We start from the raw sequence: 21,661 nt of genomic DNA, 5'->3' as shown, positions 1-21,661 counted from the left end.
CATGTGTGATTTCAATTGAGACTTCATGTCACGTGTGGTTGTCAGTACTTTTTTTTGTTGAAGAGAGTAAGTAATCTAGACACAGCCATCGTCGAACGCTTCATTTTGAAGCATGGGAGCGTGCGCTTACCCCATGCCTGAGTTATCTTTCTTATTCTTGTCGTTATTATTCAACTCGATGAAGATGTGTCTTCATGGCGATGAACATGCTTTACTAATAACTATTATTTTGAAGTTGCGGTTCATGCAGTTGGTTAATTTATGTAAAGCATTTTCCTATGCAAGGTTTAGGCCTAAGGAAAGATGTTGGTTACTTCCCTTGACATTAGCTGTTAATGTTGTGGAGTTGTTTAACTCACTGTGGATTCTCTTTCGCCTACAGCTCCAAGCCACTCCCTGGCCTCGGCAGGAGCCCCCACAACATGGTGCAGCTGGTGCCAACGTACCGACAGCGTCTGAAGCGGGAGAAGCCCATCGTGAGAGAGGTGAAGAAGTGGACCAGTGACTCGTCAGAGGCTCTTAGCGGCTGCTTTGAGTCTACAGACTGGAGCATCTTCTCTGATCCCAGCCTCGATGCGACAGCCGACGTCACCTCGGCGTACATCGCCTTCTGCGCGGACACTGTTCTTGAGACCAAGTCCTGCACAGTCTACCCCAACACCAAGCCTTGGGTAACACCGTGTTTGAAGAGGCTGCTCTACAGGAAGGGGGAGGCGTTCAAGAGCGGTGACCGCGACGAGGTGAAGGCTGTCCAGCGGCAACTTACCAAGCAGATCAGAGAGGACAAACGTCGCTTCGCGACCAAGCTGGAGAATAACTTCAGAGAGGGCAACTCCAGGCAGTACTGGCAGGACGTCCAGACCATCACCGGCTACAAGCCGAAGAAAGTCCCACTCAAGACGACGGATGAGGCGAAGCTGGCAGGAGAGCTGAACACTTTCTATGCCCGTTTCGATCAGCGTGACTTCAGCGAAGAACAACGGAAAGTCATGGAGGAGGTGCTCAGCCGCCCGTCCACGCCCATCATCATCACCACCGACGAAGTCCGGTCGACCTTCAAAGCCCCTGTCTACCGCGAGCTCTTCCAGAGGTCCCTCGACGAACATTCCATCCCTGCAATCTGGAAGAGCTCCATCATTGTTCCTGTACCCAAGAAGCCCAATCCCTTGACATTGAACGACTACAGGCCCGTAGCGCTCACCTCCATCCCCTTCAAGTGCGCTGAGAAGTTGGTCCTTCGGAGGCTGAGGTTGGAGACAGAGGACCATCAGGATCCTCTTCAGTTTGCATACACCCGCAACCGGAGTACTGAAGATGCGATCCTGACCCTCGTCCACAACGTCTCCGCCCACCTGGAGAAGCCCTCCTCTTACGCCAGGGTCCTGTTCATCGACTTCAGCAGCGCCTTCAACACCATCCAGCCTCATCTCATGATGAGGAAGCTGCTGGAGTTCGACGTCAATCCAGTGCTGATCAGTTGGGTCTTCAGCTTCCTTACGAAGCGAACCCAGCGGGTCCGTATTGGACAAGTCTTGTCCGAGGCTGTCGCCACCAATACAGGCGCCCCCCAAGGCTGCGTGCTGTCTCCCACGCTCTTCACGCTGTACACCGCCGACTGTCGCCTCAGGGATCTTGTCAACCTGCTGCTGAAGTTTGCAGGCGACACATCCCTGTCAGGTCTCATCCTGAAGAACGACGAATCGGCGTACAGACACGCAGTGGAGGAGCTGGTGCAGTGGTGCGACGACAACTTCCTGGAGCTCAACGTGAGCAAAACGAAGGAACTCATCATGGACTTCCGACGAACCAAGTCCGCCGTCGACCCCATCATCATCAAGGGCGAACCAGTCGAGATGGTGGATACCTACAAGTATCTGGGCACCATCATCGACAACCAGCTCGACTGGTCGCCAAACGTGGACGCCGTGTGCAAGCGGGCAAACCAGAGGCTCTTCTTCCTGAGGAAGCTGCGGCAGTTCCACGTCGACCCACAGATCCTCCACCTCTTCTACCAGGCGACTATTCAGAGTGTCGTCTCCTTCAACCAGCTCTGCTACCACAGCAGTGCAAAGAAAGGCGACATGGAAAGGTTGGAGAAGATTGTGAAGAGAGCAGGCTCCATCATTGGCTCTGAGCTTCAGCCTCTCAGCACTCGATTCCCGAGTGTGGCGCTGAAGAAGCTGAGCATGATCCGCTCTGACGACCGCCACCCTCTGCACCAGGCGCTCGCATCGTGCGAGCCCACGCGTGAGTCATCACGCCGTTTGAGGTGCTGGCGGGCCAGGACGAACCGGATGAGGGACTCGTTCCTCCCGATGGCTGTACGACTCTACAACCAGTCCCTGTGAATGTGACAGTATGCTAGATAGACTTGAGTGCTGTAAAATTTGACTGTGAGGACTATGGGTGATGTGAACTGTGATGTGAGGACTATGGGTGATGTGAACTGTGACTGCGGAAGGACAATGAGTGCTGTGAACTGTGACTTGGAGGACTATGGGTGATGTGTAGTAGGTGTGAGCGATGGTAGAGTAGAGGACGTGTGATTGGCAGGGGGGGGGGGTAAGAGTGAAATGTTGACGTCTGTTTACTTTGTATGATGGGGGGGGGGGGGGGGTTATGATGTAATGTAATGTATGATGATGTACTATGTGTTGATTGCGTATGTATGGGGGTTATGATGTAATGTATATGTATGATGATGTATTCTGTGTCGATTGTGAATGTATGGTGGGGTGGGGGGGTATGATGTAATTTAATGTACGATGATATATTTGGTGTTTGATAGTGTATGATTGTTTGTTAGTTGTAGATTATAGTACGATGTTTGATGTTGTAATGTTTGTGCGTGTGTTATAATGCAATATGTTATGATGTAATGTGTGATGATGTATTCGGTGTTTGATAGTGGATGTATGCTTGTTAGTTGTAGATCAAGTACGATGTTTGAGGCTGTAATGTCTGTGCGGGTGTCATATGTAGCCGTACGAGGGTTCCAGTGTGTGAGTTGTGCATGGCCGGGCGCTAGAGTGCTGCATGAATGAGTAAGTGCATGTGGAGTTGTATGGCTGGGTGAATTGTGGGTTGCGTACGTCCGAGGGGCACATGTAGCCTGTGTGTCTGAAGTAGTGGGTATGTGTGCGTAAGGGTGTGTTGATATTGAACTTCAGTTTTTGCTTTGTAAATGTCTATGTATCAGTGTATTATGTCTTGCCACACACATGCCAAATTTCCTTGTATTGATGAGGACAATAAAATGTCTTGTATCTATCTTGTATCTTGGTAAGAACGTTCTAAACCCTACACGTTTTCGATTCCGATTGTTCTTGCCTTGAAATAATAATTCGGAAAACATTCATTTACTGAACAGATGCAGTCGTATTTCAGTGTAGTCTGCTACGTGCTGATCTAGCTGCTACCGTCTCTGCTGCTACGTTATCGGAATAACACTTGTGTTTTCTGTTAGCTGCTGGGAATTGTATACTAACTCATCATTTGGTAATGTGGACAATAAACTACATGCCACTAACATGGCATAATTATGAGAGGAATCTTCGCAAGTCGAAACTGAAAAATGAGACACAGCGGGTGCTATTTGTAGATCAGTGGCAACTGTGGCACAGGCACATGCAATCTGTCAGAATAAACCCCATCTTCTGCTTTAATTGAGAAGCAGGAAATTTATGGTCTTAATCATTGGTATTGTGGAGAATATATGCTACATGTCATTAATTAATTCTGAGGATGAGAGTACACTCTCGCTTAAGCAAAGGGCGGAAGAATACGCTCTGTGAAAAAGTTAGCGCACTCCAAGAGTGCGCTAACAGTTTTAGCGCATCGCCATTAGCCAATCAACTGGTTCACATCAGTCATGTGACACCAGTACTTACTGACAATTATTGTTATTCATTTCTGTGTTTGGATTGCGATTTCTGTATGATAGGGAACGAGCGTGCGTGAGGCAGATCAGAGTCAAATGTATGTGTGATAAATCGTATGCTACAGGAATCATGACAGATCTTACAAAGAACAAGACATCACAGACCAATGATTTGATTTTTAAAACAGTGTTTTAACCAGTTTTGTACCGAGTTTTCTTCGCACCAACTGATGGATCAAACACTGAAGGCAAAGTGGCTGCAACCGCTGTCAGAACCCTCACCTGGATAGCGCTTTCTCAACTCGCCTCCCAGATGAGAGCTCAGTCTCTTTTGCGGAGTTAAAAGCTTGCGGCTGTACCAGTCCAAAAAGAGGGACTTTCTTATCCTGTCAGACTCGCTGTTGGCACTGACAGCCGTAGAAGGAATGAAACGGGACCATCCGCCCTGGTGGACATCCAAGAACTGCACGCGTCTCTGATTAAAGAAGGCACAACTATAGTGGGAATTCGAGGAAACTCAGCAGCAAATAAGAAGCAAAAGAAATGCACATCTGTTTTGCAGGTTATTTTGTTGATGTGTTGTAAGTTTATATTGTCGGTTCCTTTACGCGACTTGTTTATTTTACAAAAATTCAGTGTTTATTGTTTATGAGATCCCTTGTATTTGGCTAATAATGATTTATTTGTGTTAATTATGTGTAATTGTAATTATGTTCATCATATGATTTGATAAATATGGAGACATTTTATTGAAAAGAAAGTACAGGAAATAAAATATGATGGAAGTAAAGTAAGTAAAAAAAATAAAAGAGCTAGAGAGACATACGAATAAAATAAGAGACAGATAGAGAGATATAAAGTAGGAGCATGTATTGAATGCAAGTGTGCTATGAAATTAAAAAGTAATATTAGAGACAATAAGAGTATGAGTTTTTTTAAAATAGGTCAGAAGGTATTCTGAGATGATCTCTGTTTGTGATCCCACATATCTCGGAAGAAGGCTGATTCCCCCACACATAAAAACATGAAAGTCTGTGATTACTGATGAACATATTATTTTGTGTATAGTACATGTATACTGTCGTCCACATTAATACTTTGGACGCTTTGGTTCAAATGAATTTGTTTAGTTATATTCAAACTGTAATTTACTTCTGTTAATTTTTAAAATACCTGGAATGCAGTTATTTTCTCTGTGCTTTGACAAGTATTGTTTAATGCAGGGGTGTAGTAAAGAAGTGAATTATTTTGAAAGCCATGTATGAGACAAATCAAGCCTGTGTTAGAAACAACGCAGCATCTATTTGATATTTTGAATGTCAATTTAGGAACATAACACTCACGGGCTTAGGTTCATCCTCGATCCGGATCTGAACCAGTTTTTGTACAACGGGCTCACTGGGTTGATCCACTGGGGTGGTGGTTTCTGGATTAGTATTTTCTTCCATGCTCCTCTTGTACCCTCTTATCCTTGTTTTCACTTGCACATCATCTGATGATCAAAGTAAACACACACACACACACACACACACACACACACGCACGCACGCACGCACACACACACACACACACACACACACACACACACACACACACACACACACACACTTTATTTTCTCAACAAGACATTCCTGTGAGATGTAGACAAATGGATTGCAACACCAAACACCGTACAATATAACATGTAACATTTAAATTCAGGATGCAAGCACAATAAGCTTAATTTGAAGACATTATTGCAAATGTGAGGGGCTATTTACTTCATAAAGTTATTATTTGAAACGAACTCCAAATTATGGCCATAGAGTACCAACACTCTGTCCCTCTCTGTTTTTACATTCAGTCAAGTAGTGACTGATTGGTTGTCTTAACGAGAGCGGAGAGCGAGGTTTGCCTCCCGATGTATGTGTGTTTGTGTGTGACAAGCATTTCTCAGAAACTACCCGACGGATTTTCATGACAATTGATGCATACATTATTCAGGGAATTTTCTAAGGGCATATCTCTTCGATTTTTGATAGGGCTATTTGATGACGTCATTTTTGACCGTTTGCATAAGTTGAGGCAGCCCTCTCAATGTTTGTTGACTGCAGGCTTCTGCAACCCTGAGACTAATTGTTACTTGTTGTTTTGTTTTGTTTGTTTGTGTGCATACTATTGTATTGGCGGTGATGTGGAAACTTGGAATCCAATATCGGACCGATATCGGACCGATATCGGATATCTTGGTCCGAGGAAAAAAAAAAAAAAAAAATCCTGATAACAAGTTTATTTATAGTTTTATTTTGGTTCTTTTTATGTTCGCACTCAACGTTCAAAAATAAAGTTAATCTAACCATTATATTATGCTTTTTATTTGGTAAAATTGACATTAGTCGTAAACGTAAAATTAACTTTAATTTAATGTTATATTATGGTTTTGTTTTAATTAACGTTAAATCAACGTAATAAGTTAACGTTAAGTTAACGTTAATCTGATGAGCAAACTTGGAATCCAATATCGGACCAATATCGGGCAGATATCAGATATCTTGGTCCGATATATCCGGTCAAATCCGATATCGGACCGATATTGAGCCGATATTGTGTGCTGACTGGGGATTGCCTTAATTGTTGAGACTCCAAATACCATTGTGATATTACTATTGCAATGGTGCACGATCTAACAAGAGAAGAAAATACCATTCACACTTTTCAATTTCCGTCTATTCACGTCAATATTGAGTTTTTGAACCCCAAACCAAGTGCACCTTTGAAATCTACGTTTCTTCTTTGTGTTTTGATGCATACTATGCCAAAGATACCGGTAAAGACCTTATCAACATTGTTGCCACCCCATGATTTTGACCATGACCTTACCCCATGTTTTGGCATTTTTTGGGGACGTAGATTAGAATTATCTTATCTTGCCTTGGTCCTTGCTATTAATGGGCCATTGCCGGGTTTTTATTGACATTCGTCTTTTGTTATGCGTGGTTTTAAAAACCAAGACTTTTCTCGAGACAATGCTGTGTATTACGTTAAAGCAGCTGACGTCACTGGTGATGATGACGCATTGTCAATCAAATCCGCCCTCCATGGTGTTTCTGCAGACGTGCGCTTATTTGCAGGCAACGTCTATCGGTGGGCAGTTTTCAATGTTATTGCATTCAAGGAATTTCCACAGCACCTTCTTCGATTGCAGTACATCTCATCCAGCTAGAAGGAAGCATGGTGAGTTTCACAAACAGTTGTGTGAGCAGATTCTTGCAACGGCGCTAGCATCTTCTTGTTCTTCTCCTCCTTCGTTGTCTTCTTTTTACATTTAGTCAAGTTTTGACTAAATGTTTTAACGTAGAGGGGGAATCGAAACGAGGGTCGTGGTGTATGTGCGTGCGTGCGTGCGTGCGTGCGTGTGTGTGTGTGTGTGTGTGTGTGTGTGTGTGTGTCTGTGTGTGTGTGTAGAGCGATTCAGACTAAACTACTGGACCGATCTTTATGAATTTTGACATGAGAGTTCCTGGGTATGAAATCCTCAGATGTTTTTGTTTCATTTTTGGGATAAATGTCTTTTATGACGTCATATCCGGCTTTTCGTGAAAGTTGAGGCGGCACTGTCACGCTCTCATTTTTCAACCAAATTGGTTCAAATTTTGGTCAAGTAATCTTCGACGAAGCCCGGGGTTCGGTATTGCATTTCAGCTTGGTGGCTTAAAAATTAATTAATGACTTTGGAAAATTGTAATAAAAAAATAAAAATTTATAAAACGATCCAAATTTACGTTTATCTTATTCTCCATCATTTGCTGATTCCAAAAACATATAAATATGTTATATTTGGATTAAAAACAAGCTCTGAAAATTAAATATATAAAAATTATTATCAAAATTAAATTGTCGAAATCAATTTAAAAACACATTCATCTTATTCCTTGTCGGTTCCTGATTCCAAAAACATATTGATATGATATGTTTGGATTAAAAACACGCTCAGAAAGTTAAAACAAAGAGAGGTACAGAAAAGCGTGCTATCCTTCTTAGCGCAACTACTACCCCGCTCTTCTTGTCAATTTCACTGGCTTTGCCATGAGCGGTGGACTGACGATGCTACGAGTATACGGTCTTGCTGAAAAATGGCATTGCGTTCAGTTTCATTCTGTGAGTTCGACAGCTACTTGACTAAATGTTGTATTTTCGCCTTACGCGACTTGTTACATTTAGTCAAGTTTTGACTAAATGTTTTAACATAGAGGGAGAATCGAGACGAGGGTCGTGGTGTATGTGTGTGTGTGTGTGTGTGTGTGTGTGTCTGTGTGTGTGTGTGTGTGTTTGTCTGTTTGTGCGTGTGTGTGTGTAGAGCGATTCAGAGTAACCTACTGGACCGATCTTTATGAAATTTGACATGGGAGTTCCTGGGAATGATATCCCCGGACTTTGTTTTTCATATTTTCGATAAATATCTTTGATGGGGTCATATCCGGCTTTTTGTAAAGGTTGAGGCGGCACTGTCACACCCTCATTTTTCAATCAAATTGTTTCAAATTTTGGCAAAGCAGTTTTCGACGAAGGCCGGACTTTGGTATTGCATTTCAGCGTGATGGCTTACAAACTAATGAATGAGTTTTGTCATTAAAAATCAGAAACTTGTAATTAAAAATATGTTTTCATTAAACGATCAATCAATCAATATGAAGCTTATATAGCGCGTATTACGTGGGTACAGTTCTAAGCGCTTGAATGCCGTGTGAGATGGAATTTTTTGGGCCAGTAGATCGCTGCCATTTCGGCGCATATTTACCTTTCAAGGGCCTATTATTCCAAGTCACACGGGTATTTGGTGGACATTTTTATCTTAAACGAAAGACACAGCCATGTTATCTTAAGCCTAAACAATTTTGCCAGGAAAGACCCTTTTGTCAATCGTGGGATCTTTAACGTGCACACCCCAATGTAGTGTCCACGAAGGGACCTCGGTTTTTCGTCTCATCCGAAAGACTAGCACTTGAACCCACCACCTAGGTTAGGAAAGGGGGAGGAAAATTACTAACGCCCTGACCCAGGGTCGAACTCGCAACCTCTCGCTTTCGAGGCAAGTGCGCTTACCACTCGGCCACCCAGACCATTAAACGATCAAAAAATAATTTCATCTTATTCTTCGTCATTTTCTGATTCCAAAAACATATACATATGTTATATTTGGATTACAAACAAGCTCTGAAAATTAAAAATATGAACATTATGATTAAAATTAATTTTCCGAAATCGATTTAAAAACAATTTCATCTTATTCCTTGTCGGTCCCTGATTCCAAAAACATATAGATATGATATGTTTGGATTAAAAACAAACTCAGTAAGCTAAAAAGAATAGACATACAGAAAAGCGTGTTATCCTGCTCAGCGCGACCACTACTGCACTATTCTGCATGGCTTGGAATGCGTTCAGTTTCATTCTGTGAGTTCGACAGCTTGACTAAATGTTGTTATTTCGCCTTACGCGACTTGGTACACCTTTCTTCTGCTAAGCATTTGAGTTAGTTCACAAAATATAATAGATTATAAGAAGTCGTTCTCTTTGTGAGCATGCCTCTGTGCGTGTCAGTGTGTGTGGGTTTGTTTTGTCTCTTTCGAAAGATGGCACCATAGGCATAAACACCATACTTGCAACCTAACAGATTTCATCTTGTGAATGTTGACATTGAGTATGTGTCTATTCACTCCAGGACTAGGATTAGCTAATTAGTGCAAGAGTTTGACTGCTCAACTGGATAAGCTGCAGCGCCCCTGGGTCTCAGTTCCTGAGAGAAACACACGAGAGCTGTCCGAGACAACGTCAGTTTCGCAGGTTAGATCAACATAAATATTCCCGCTGACATTCCTCTTGTAGAAATGTAAAGCACCTATATCTTTTTTTTTATAACAACAAACCATAAACAATGGAGATGCTTACGGTAACACGTGCACCATGCAGAAGCTGCACCAGTGCACGATGGCTGCAAAAATACAAGTATCACTGAGTCTGGGTGAAATCTGTTCTGGTTGCATTTGCAACATTACCTGCTATTCAGATTTGGTCGTGTGACAGACGTTTTGTTTCACACGAGATTACGTTGATTGCCTAACGAAGCCGTCAGGATTATTATCAAAATTAAATTGTCCAAATCAATTTAAAAACACTTTCATCTTATTCCTTGTCGGTTCCTGATTCCCAAAACATATAGATATGATATGTTTGGATTAAAAACACGCTCAGAAAGTTAAAACGAAGAGAGGTACAGAAAAGCGTGCTATCCTTCTCAGCGCAACTACTACCCCGCTCTTCTTGTCAATTTCACTGCCTTTGCCATGAGCGGTGGACTGACGATGCTACGAGTATACGGTCTTGCTGCGTTGCATTGCGTTCAGTTTCATTCTGTGAGTTCGACAGCTACTTGACTAAATGTTGTATTTTCGCCTTACGCGACTTGTTACATTTAGTCAAGTTTTGACTAAATGTTTTAACATAGAGGGGGAATCGAGACGAGGGTCGTGGTGTATGTGTGTATGTGTGTGAGTGTGTGTGTGTGTGTGTGTGTGTGTGTGTGTGTGTGTGTTTGTCTGTTTGTGCGTGTGTGTGTGTAGAGCGATTCAGAGTAACCTACTGGACCGATCTTTATGAAATGTGACATGAAAGTTCCTGGGAATGATATCCCCGGACGTTTTTTTCATTTTTTTGATAAATACCTTTGATGACATCATATCCGGCTTTTTTGTAAAAGTTGAGGCGGCACTGTCACACCCTCATTTTTCAATCAAATTGATTGAAATTGTAGCAAAGCAATCTTCGACGAAGGCCGGACTTCGGTATTGCATTTCAGCTTGGTGGCTTACAAACTAATGAATGAGTTTGGTTATTAAAAATCGGAAACTTGTAATTAAAAATATTTTTTTATTAATCAATCAATCAATCAATATGAAGCTTATATAGCGCGTATTACGTGGGTACAGTTCTAAGCGCTTGAATGCCGTGTGAGATGGAATTTTTTGGGCCAGTAGATCGCTGCCATTTCGGCGCATATTTACCTTTCAAGGGCCTATTATTCCAAGTCACACGGGTATTTGGTGGACATTTTTATCTCAAAGCGAAAGACACAGACATGTTATCTTAAGCCTAAACAATTTTGCCAGGAAAGACCCTTTTGTCAATCGTGGGATCTTTAACGTGCACACCCCAATGTAGTGTCCACGAAGGGACCTCGGTTTTTCGTCTCATCCGAAAGACTAGCACTTGAACCCACCACCTAGGTTAGGAAAGGGGGAGGAAAATTACTAACGCCCTGACCCAGGGTCGAACTCGCAACCTCTCGCTTCCGAGGCAAGTGCGCTTACCACTCGGCCACCCAGGCCATTAAACGATCCAAAAACAAGTTCATCTTATTCTTCGTTATTTTCTGATTCCACAAACATACACATATGTTATATTTGGATTACAAACAAGCTCTGAAAATTAAAAATATGAACATTATGATTAAAATTAATTTTCCGAAATCGATTTAAAAACAATTTCATCTTATTCCTTGTCGGTCCCTGATTCCAAAAACATATAGATATGATATGTTTGGATTAAAAACAAACTCAGTAAGCTAAAAAGAATAGACATACAGAAAAGCGTGTTATCCTGCTCAGCGCGACCACTACTGCACTATTCTGCATGGCTTGGAATGCGTTCAGTTTCATTCTGTGAGTTCGACAGCTTGACTAAATGTTGTTATTTTGCCTTACGCGACTTGGTACACCTTTCTTCTGCTAAGCATTTGAGTTAGTTCACAAAATATAATAGATTATAAGAAGTCGTTCTCTTTGTGAGCATGCCTCTGTGCGTGTCAGTGTGTGTGGGTTTGTTTTGTCTCTTTCGAAAGATGGCACCATAGGCATAAACACCATACTTGCAACCTAACAGATTTCATCTTGTGAATGTTGACATTGAGTATGTGTCTATTCACTCCAGGACTAGGATTAGCTAATTAGTGCAAGAGTTTGACTGCTCAACTGGATAAGCTGCAGCGCCCCTGGGTCTCAGTTCCTGAGAGAAACACACGAGAGCTGTCCGAGACAACGTCAGTTTCGCAGGTTAGATCAACATAAATATTCCCGCTGACATTCCTCTTGTAGAAATGTAAAGCACCTATATCTTTTTTTTTATAACAACAAACCATAAACAATGGAGATGCTTACGGTAACACGTGCACCATGCAGAAGCTGCACCAGTGCACGATGGCTGCAAAAATACAAGTACCACTGAGTCTGGGTGAAATCTGTTCTGGTTGCATTTGCAACATTACCTGCTATTCAGATTTGGTCGTGTGACAGACGTTTTGTTTCACACGAGATTACGTTGATTGCCTAACGAAGCCGTCAGGATTATTATCAAATTTAAATTGTCCAAATCAATTTAAAAACACTTTCATCTTATTCCTTGTCGGTTCCTGATTCCCAAAACATATAGATATGATATGTTTGGATTAAAAACACGCTCAGAAAGTTAAAACGAAGAGAGGTACAGAAAAGCGTGCTATCCTTCTCAGCGCAACTACTACCCCGCTCTTCTTGTCAATTTCACTGCCTTTGCCATGAGCGGTGGACTGACGATGCTACGAGTATACGGTCTTGCTGCGTTGCATTGCGTTCAGTTTCATTCTGTGAGTTCGACAGCTACTTGACTAAATGTTGTATTTTCGCCTTACGCGACTTGTTTTAATCTACATTACAATATTGTTGTTACGCCCGCTATAACTGCGTTTGATGATCATATTCTACCAATACCACTGCCTTTACTTGCCAGATAAGTTACACGACAAATGTGATCAGCATTCCAATTGCATTGTACTCATGAATTTGAAAAGTATTCTTATGTATTGCTAATGTACAGTTTCACGGCATTGACCTTTGCTTTATTTCCACACTTCTTGCTGCCGGCTTGGGTTAAAAAGTCCATAGGTAAACCGTATCTTGTCATTATTATTGCAGTCCCAGTAATAATGCCAGAAAATAACATAATTATAGGTGTTTAACAACCATCTATTGGCTGCCAAGACTGTGCCTGTAGAGTACAGGAATAGAGCCGTCATTCGACAAGATTATTGGTACAAGTATATTTACTGTAACTTATTGGCGTTATGCTGGCAATGTTAATGGCAGAAATTTGGCATTAGTGGGCCAGTTCTGGCAAATTAAATGGCATTGTATTGGCATTATAGCCGTCCCAAAATAGCCTGGTTCTGGCAAGCCAGCAATGGGCCAGTTCCTGGCATATAATGATGGGTTTTTGCTGGCCCATTTCTGGCCCTGGGCCCGTATTCTTGAAAAAGCTGCAACTCATTAACTGGCCTGTAGAACCACTTTCGCTCGGTAAGTCTGCTAAGTGTTATTTATGAAACCCCGAAAAGGCCTTACCGGGGTGTTACCGAGCTGTAAAGTTAGAGGACCCCTCCCCCTCCTTTAAAGTCGCTACCTGTCAGGTAACTTCACCAACACTGTCCATGTCACTCTTTTCATACGTTATTCAAACCGTCAATTCTGAATAAATCTTGTTTAAATATTGTTTGTACGTTTATGTCCCTCATGGTCACACATTGGTGTCATTTAAGCACCAATGCATTGCGGACAAATACGACATATTGCTCGCCAAAGATTTCAACCGATGCTCGATCATACCGGCTTTGTGGCGAAAGCGTGCTAGCGTCTTCTTTAATGCTTTACAGTGTCGAGTATTTGAAACCTGATACCGTGACCGAACGGTTATCGCGTTTGCCTGATACGCGATTGAGTCGAGTTCCAATCACCATCTGTCCGATTTTTTTGATTTTTTTACTCTTTGTCATTTGTTTATGTTTGTTTATTTTCTTCGTGTACAAGAGAGTACGTTAAATGGGCCATTTATGGCAGTAGTTCTGGCAACTAGCATTGCCATCAAAAATCCAGAACTGGCACAGTTTTGGCATGTTTATTGGGTATACTTTACTGGTACATTGGCAGAGAAAATACATTTCTGTACCTACTTATGAAACTAATTTTAAGCATGTAATGTCTGAACCTTTGGCACATTCAAGGTAAGGTATCACTTTAACCACAGTAGATATATGAATACCCTTTAACACGCTAAATTTGAACTGTGTTGCTTCTACTCCACTTTTCCCCTATCCATTTTTACAGAAAATATTCTTCTAATCTCAACTTGAAAAAAGTGTTGTTTTGTTTTGAATACAATGACATTTAACAAGATAGTTTTTCTTAAAGTTCAATATTAACTGAGGAGACAAATAAAGAGAATGCATGGTGTTAAGCCCTAATTTAAAAAAATGATGTATGAAGCTTGCCAATAGGGTATCAGCATTTTGCCCTGAAAAAAATCAAAAATATAAATATTCCAATTTTTAAATGCTTGTATTCAGTCAGTTCTTTGTCAATGAAGTCCATACATGTTTTTCTTTGGGACTCGTCAATTCAGCAAGTGATCTTTTGTAATTCTACTTCCTGTTCTCAGTGAAAGACTCTCACCACAGTTGAATCAGCCAGCGACTCATCTATATATATATACGACTTGTGTCTGTGTGTCTGTGTATCTGTGTATTTGTGTGTTTGTGTATTTGTGTATTCGCCATGCACGGCCAAAGTTCTCGATGGATCTGCTTCAAATTTGGTGGGCATATTCAGGTTGACCCGGTACAGGACACAACCTGGTCGATATTTCAACACGTGCTCTCAGCGCGCAGCGCTGAACCGATTTGGGTTCTGTCACGTAAAATTACGTGAATCCATGTTCAGCGACTCTATGTTTATTGTTTTGTTAGGGTGGATATTATTTTGTTGTGAAATAAAATGAATAAATGAATGTAGTGGGTTTTTTTGTCTATGTTTTATCAAATGTAATGTAGCAAGTGCCTGTGCATTGTAAGGATAACCAAGACCGGAACGGAAATACGTCAGTTCATTAATGACGTCATATCATTTTGTTGGGAACTTGGAAACAGACAGGTCAGTTCAAAGGCCGCAGGTAGCGACAACATTATGATTGGGCAGCGATTCTGATAAAGCCACGTAAGTGTGAGGCTAGTCGGTTGGTTGTCAAGTGAACGGCACATCCAAATCGAGGCAAGGCTGTCAGTTGGCGAACGCACGGCAAGCGAGAAGTTCTGTTCTGTGAACGTTAGATTCAAGTTCAGAAGCGATACAAGCCGGAGGAGATGAGAATTAGCGGCGAAGGCCTCACGAAGATATCGAAGTCATCGGGCGCGAGGCTAGGGGCTGTATGAGATGCAGATCAAGCGGGTCCAGAGAGAGAAGAGGAGTCGGCGGTCGGGCGACGAGCGTGGGAGCGCGGCGTCCTGGGAGAAAAGAATGACGAAGCTCCAGTTGCTAAGCCGGACACCCTCGAGTTTTGGGTCCCTATAGTTGTGTTCATCATGTTCTTACACCGTTAGGGTACGTATATTTGTGATGGGTTATTCATTTCCGAACTGGTGACCATTTCATTGTTTTGCTAATGCATAGCCCTGATGTTGAATAGAAGTTACTAGGAAATTATTGTTGTTGGATTGATTGTTGATGTTGAGTCTATGAATCGTAGAGAGAATGGATCGTATGAGGGTGTCATAACCCTGCAAGACAGTTTGTGATGTCACGGATGAGAGAAACTGTTGAAAAAGCCGTGAGTGCATAAAATTAGACAAAAATCTTACTTTCCAGGTGTGTTACCTGTGGGTTATTTCCTATTCCTACTCCGTCTCCGGTTTCCAGTTCGGAGACCAGTTACATTTTGTATTCGAGAGATACCAGTGATCCTGATCGTCGATTTCTTCTATCAGCACCGACGGGGAAACCAGTGATCCTGATCGTCGATTTCTTCTATCAGCACCGACGGGGAAACCAGCGGCATTCAGCTAAGTTTGACTTTCAAGTGTATACAAAAAGGAACTCAAACCATTTCGGAACTCTAACAGCACGTCCGTTTGTTTTCTTTGTGGAAGAAAAAAATATCGTGTCAGTGCGTGTCCTTTGTGTCTAAGTTTGATAGAAAAAGAATCTTGCACTAGCGAGACCTCACTCAAACATTACATGCGCGACATTTATGGGGGCTCATGTCCGGGGATAAAACGGGTTAAATTTTCAATTTTGTCGTAGTTGTACGCACTGACAAATTTTTTTCTCTGCAAAGGAAAAGACTCAAAAGTTATTTTCTTGATCATTCGAATTTTCGGAAATGGTTGTTCTTATTACACTTGAACACACAATTTGTACATGGTTGCATGACGCATGATTAGTAAGTGAGTGGATAGTTTGTATGTTGATTAGTGGCCACAATTAGCATATTTACAACTACTAGAGTAACTTAGATCAGATATGTTCATGCAGTGAATTGTGTAAATTAGAAAAGCAGTGAAATGAGTCACCAGTTCTGAAAGTTCTATTTTGAAATGCAAAATTAAAGCAACGAGTGGAAATTTTGGAACCCAAAAGTAAATAATTCAACACCAGTGCTTGACTGGAAGTTTTATTCATATGCGTAGGCATATGATTGGTAATTATAGTGTGCAAGTATACGTGTATGCTTATAGTTACCAGAACCTGTTCTTTATAAACTTTTCTTGTACGGGACAAGAAGAAGTGTATAAAGTGAAAAAGATAAGTTGTAGGGTTTGTGAAACAAACCGTGTGAATGAAACCGAACAAGGGGAAGTAGGTTTCACAAAGGTCAAATAACCAAATCTGTTGAAATACGGGTGTTGTTTTCATCAGATATCTGGAGACAGATTGGACAAAAGATTCCTTTGGTTTTTTTGAGAATTATATGTGGCGTTAGACACAGTATAAAGGTTGAATACTAGTGTCGAGTTACAGTGATCAGATATACAGTGTGATAATCAGGTGATTATCATAGGTGTATATCGGGATATAGAACGACGTTTGCGTTTGTATAGGAAGAGAGATTCTTCGTAGAATAGTGGTAGGTGTAAGTGATTTGGTTTGACGTTCGGGTCAAGGTCACTTAGTGTGCGTACATCCGTAAGACTGAGTTCATAGTTGTTGTAGTGTGTAGGCAACAATGGCGGGGAGAAGAGGTCGTAATCGTCAGGATGATGACGAGGTAGACCAAGATGTGAGTCTTTCAAAGTTTTTGAAAGATGGTCGTTTGCTAGGTTTGACGGGTAAAAATCTAGGAGATTATGCAGAGAAGAGAAGACAAGAGTACGAGGAGGAAAAGAGAAGAAAGGAAGAGTTGGAGAGACAAGAGAGAGAGCGACGAGAAGAAGAAGCTAGGAAAGCGAGTAAAGAAGAAAGGAAGGCGAAGGAGCGACGGGAAGAAGAAGAAAGAAAGGCAAGAATACAACTCAAAACTCTAGCGATGCAGCAAGATTTTGAGATGAGGAAAATCAGAGAAATGGCTGAGTTAGGGTTGAATGTGAATCAGAATGCAAATCAGGGAGATAGAGAGTCAGCTAAAAAGATAGACATCAAACTTCCGTTTTTAGATGACAAAGATGATGTAGAAGTGTTCTTACGACAGTACGAGCGAATTGCGAAGCTGTTGGAATGGGAAGATAAAGAAAAGGCTATTAGATTAGCGGGGCAACTCAAAGGCCAAGCTAGGCAGGTGTATACTGAGCTGTCTGATGAGGATGCAGTGAAGTTTGATGTTGTCAAGTCAGCGATCTTGCGTCGTTTCCAGTTGACAGCGGAAGCGTACAGAAAGAAGTTTCGTGATTTCAAGCGCAAGAGCCATGAAAATGTCAGAGAATGTAAGTTGCGCATGAGCATGTATTTGGATAGATGGATTGAGCTATCCGAGAAAGAGGGAAGATCTGGTGATTTGAAGGATTTGATTCTATCAGACAAGTTGATGGATACTTTCAGTCCAGATCAAGCTAGGTTTGTTAGGGAAAGAGTTCCTAAAAACTTGAATGAAGTTTTGTTGCATGCACAGACCTTTGAGGATGCTCGCGAAGCAGAAGGTCGAGGTCACAACAAGAGGTTTGGGACAGGTGGGGATGGCCACGGGCCCAAACAAAAAGTTGAAAATAAGAGCAGTGTGTCAATGCCTCAAAACCAAGGGGGTAAGCCTATTGGTCAGAAAAACACTGTGGATTCGAATCCAAGACCCAGTAGGCCAGATAGGAAGTGCTATAGATCTGGAGGTCCACATCTGATTCGAGATTGTCCAAAAATGGAGAAACAAGGAGGAAATCAAGCGTCCTCTGTGGTGGGAGCAGTACAAGCACCAAGAAAGGGAGAATCTTGCCAGCGCTGTAGGGAAGATTTCGAACCTATGTGTCAGCTGAAAGTCGGCGGAAAAACGGTGATCGGAATGCGCGACACTGGAGCAAATTGTATTTTGGTGGATTCAAAACTAGTGCCAAAGGAGAGATATTTGGGTCAATACCAAAATCTGACGCTCGCTGATTCGTCGAACCGGAAAATTCCGATAGCAGAGGTGGAATTGGAAACACCATTTTTCTCAGGATTGACCAGAGTGTTGGTAGTGAAGACGCTGATTCATCCAGTTCTCATTGGTAACTACAGGATAACCGCTGAGGAGGAAAAGTTGAACGTACCTGTATTCCCAACGATGGAAGTGAAGATGACGTCACCGGAGGCTGCACCAGTGCAGACTAGACTCCAGGAGGAAAAAGCAAAGAGGGGAGCTGAACCATGGTTACCGAAACAGGTGGATCTGGGTCAGATACGGCCGAAAGACTTGTCAAGGAAACAAAAGAACGACCCGAGTTTGGAGAAAATACGAGACCGAGCCGGGAAAGGACCGCAGGATGGAACGCACTACGAATGGAGAAAAGAAATTCTTTATCGGGTGTACATGAGCGAAGGCAGTTCGTGCAAACAAGTAGTGGTACCAGAGTGCTACAGATCATATGTTCTGAAACTAGCACATGACTCGGCGATGGCAGGGCATCAGGGAGTGCGACGGACCAGGGATCGCGTCTGGCGTGATTTCTACTGGCCAGGGATATGTGGAGACATCAGGCGATACTGTGCTTCCTGCGATGCGTGTCAGCGCAGTACCAAGAAAGGAGCGACAAAGAAAGTGCCGCTAAAGAAGATGCCACTCATCAGGACTCCATTTGAGAGAATAGGTGTCGATATAGTCGGGCCGATTGTGCCAGCGTCAAACAGAGGACATCGATACGTCTTGACGGTTGTAGACTATGCTACGAGATACGTAGAAGCTACCTCACTGAAGGACATCAAAGCAGAGACGATTGCTGATGCACTTTTCGTCATCTGGACAAGACTGGGAATACCCAAGGAGATTTTGACGGATCAAGGCGGCCAATTCATGGGTGAGGTCATGAGCCAACTCAACAAGCTGTTGAACGTGAAAGGTATTCGTACGTCACCATGGCATCCGCAAACGAATGGGCTGACAGAGAAGTTTAACCAGACGTTGAAGAGTATGCTGAAGAGACTGTGTCAGGAGCAACCGAAAGATTGGGACCAGTTTCTACCGGCGTTGCTGTTCGCGTACAGAGAGACACCACAAGAAAGCTTGAAATTTTCACCGTTTGAGCTGTTGTTTGGACGTGAGGTGAGGGGGCCAATGCAAGTACTTCGTCAAGTGTGGACAAGCGAGGATGTAGAGGAAGAGGCCAGATCTACAGTCAGTCACATCGTGGATCTTACCAACAAGATTGCAAAAACGTGTGAGATTGCTAGAGATAACCTCAGCAAAGCAGCAATCAGATACGCCAAGGCCTATGACAAGAAAACGAAGGAAAGATACTTTGCCGCAGGAGACAAGGTACTGATGCTGTTGCCGGAAAAGCGGAACAAGTTGCAGTTGACATGGAGAGGACCGTACCTAGTTTTGGACAGAATTGGAGGCTGTAACTACAAGGTGAAGGTCAAGGATCAAGAAAAGATTCTACATGCGAATCTGCTGAAGCTGTACGTGGATCGCGAGACTGACGGAAGTGGAAAGCAAACAACGCCAGTTTGCGATGCAAAACAGGAGGACACACAAGAAGCTTGTGTAGTAGTGGATGAAGTTCAAGAGGAGAAAATGGGGGGTTTGGGAATAGATTGTTTTCCCATGTTGTCCTTGCAACCGAAAGAGGGTCCAAGCGACGTGAAGATCAACCCGGACTTAGCGCCACAGAAAAAGGCAGAACTTCAAGCAATCTGCGGGAACCGAGTCAAAGCTTTGAGCGATATACCAGGTCATTGTGTGCTTGAGGAGTGCGAGTTGAAACTCAAGTCAACGGAACCAGTACACGTGAAACCATACCCATTGCCATTTGCACAAGTGGAAACAGTGAAAAAGGAGGTCGACGACATGTTGAAGCTTGGAGTCATCGAGCCTAGTGTTTCACCGTATAACAGTCCTATTGTGCTGGTGAAGAAGAAGGATGGGACGATTCGCTTCTGTATTGATTACCGGAGGTTGAACAAGGAGTTGGAATTTGATTCTGAGCCAATACCAGATGTGCCAACGATTTTCGCAAAACTGAAGAAGAAGAGATATTTGTCAAAAATTGACTTGAGCAAGGGCTACTGGCAAATTGGAGTGAAGGAGTCAGACAGGCCAAAGACTTCGTTCTCAACCCCAGCAGGGGAATTCCAGTGGAAGAGACTACCCTTCGGGCTCAAGACCAGTGGTGCCGTGTTCACGAGGATGATGCGGAAGCTGTTAGAACCGATGAAGAGTGATGACGTTGAACACTTCATTGATGACATCATCGTGGCCACTGAGACGTGGGAGCAGCATGTAGAGGCAGTCGACGCTGTGCTGAAGAGGCTGGAAGAAGTGGGCCTGACAGCCAAACCATCCAAGTGCTATCTTGGATATTCAGAGCTGGATTATTTGGGTCATCATGTGGGGCAAGGGATGATCATGCCAGATGAAGACAAAATCCAGAAAATCAGAGACGCCAACAGACCAGTCACGAAGAAGGAAGTGAGAGCATTCCTGGGTCTAGTGGGGTACTACAGGCGTTTTGTCGACAACTACGCGGAGATCAGCGCTCCACTGACAGATTTGACCAAAGGGGGACAACCAGAAAAGGTGAAGTGGAATGACGAGTGTGAAGCTGCGTTCATCAAGCTCAAGGAAAAGCTGATAAGCAAACCAGTGTTGCTGTTGCCAGATCCCAGCAAACCTTTTGTTCTGAGGACGGATGCATCGGATATCGCAGTGGGAGCTGTATTGATGCAGGACCAAGGACAGGGATTGCAACCACTGGCGTATGCGAGCAAGAAACTGAGCAAGGCGGAGAAAAACTACTCAGTGATCGAGAAGGAATGTCTAGGAGTGGTGTGGGCGGTCAAGAAATATGAGCAATATTTGTACTCCGTTCATTTCACGCTGGAGACAGACCATCAGCCATTGACGTATCTGCAAAAGACCAAGACTGAGAATGGTCGTCTGATGAGATGGGCAATGCAATTACAGCAGTATTCCTTCACTGTCAAAGTCATCCCGGGCAAAGACAACGTCGGAGCTGATTACATGAGTCGCATACATGAATGACTTAGCTCAAACATGACTGTTTTAGCTTCAGAGGGGGAGCGTAATGTCACGTAAAATTACGTGAATCCATGTCCAGCGACTCTATGTTTATTGTTTTGTTAGGGTGGATATTATTTTGTTGTGAAATAAAATGAATAAATGAATGTAGTGGTTTTTTTTGTCTATGTTTTATCAAATGTAATGTAGCAAGTGCCTGTGCATTGTAAGGATAACCAAGACCGGAACGGAAATACGTCAGTTCATTAATGACGTCATATCATTTTGTTGGGAACTTGGAAACAGACA

The 21,661-nt window shown here is 42.8% G+C and overlaps 1 protein-coding gene across 1 annotated transcript; it reads left to right on the top strand.

The window, feature by feature from the left end:
* Nucleotides 1–15,845: 15,845 nt before the first annotated feature.
* LOC138955319 (uncharacterized) lies at nt 15,846–21,376 on the top strand. The gene has a single exon (XM_070326942.1). It carries the CDS (start codon nt 16,940–16,942, stop codon nt 21,374–21,376), a length of 4,437 nt encoding a protein of 1,478 aa, XP_070183043.1. The 5' UTR covers nt 15,846–16,939.
* Nucleotides 21,377–21,661: the final 285 nt, after the last annotated feature.

Source organism: Littorina saxatilis, unplaced genomic scaffold, assembly GCF_037325665.1.
Source record: "Littorina saxatilis isolate snail1 unplaced genomic scaffold, US_GU_Lsax_2.0 scaffold_81, whole genome shotgun sequence".
NCBI classification, from domain to species: domain Eukaryota; kingdom Metazoa; phylum Mollusca; class Gastropoda; order Littorinimorpha; family Littorinidae; genus Littorina; species Littorina saxatilis.
This window is presented reverse-complemented; position numbering and strand designations above follow the sequence as displayed.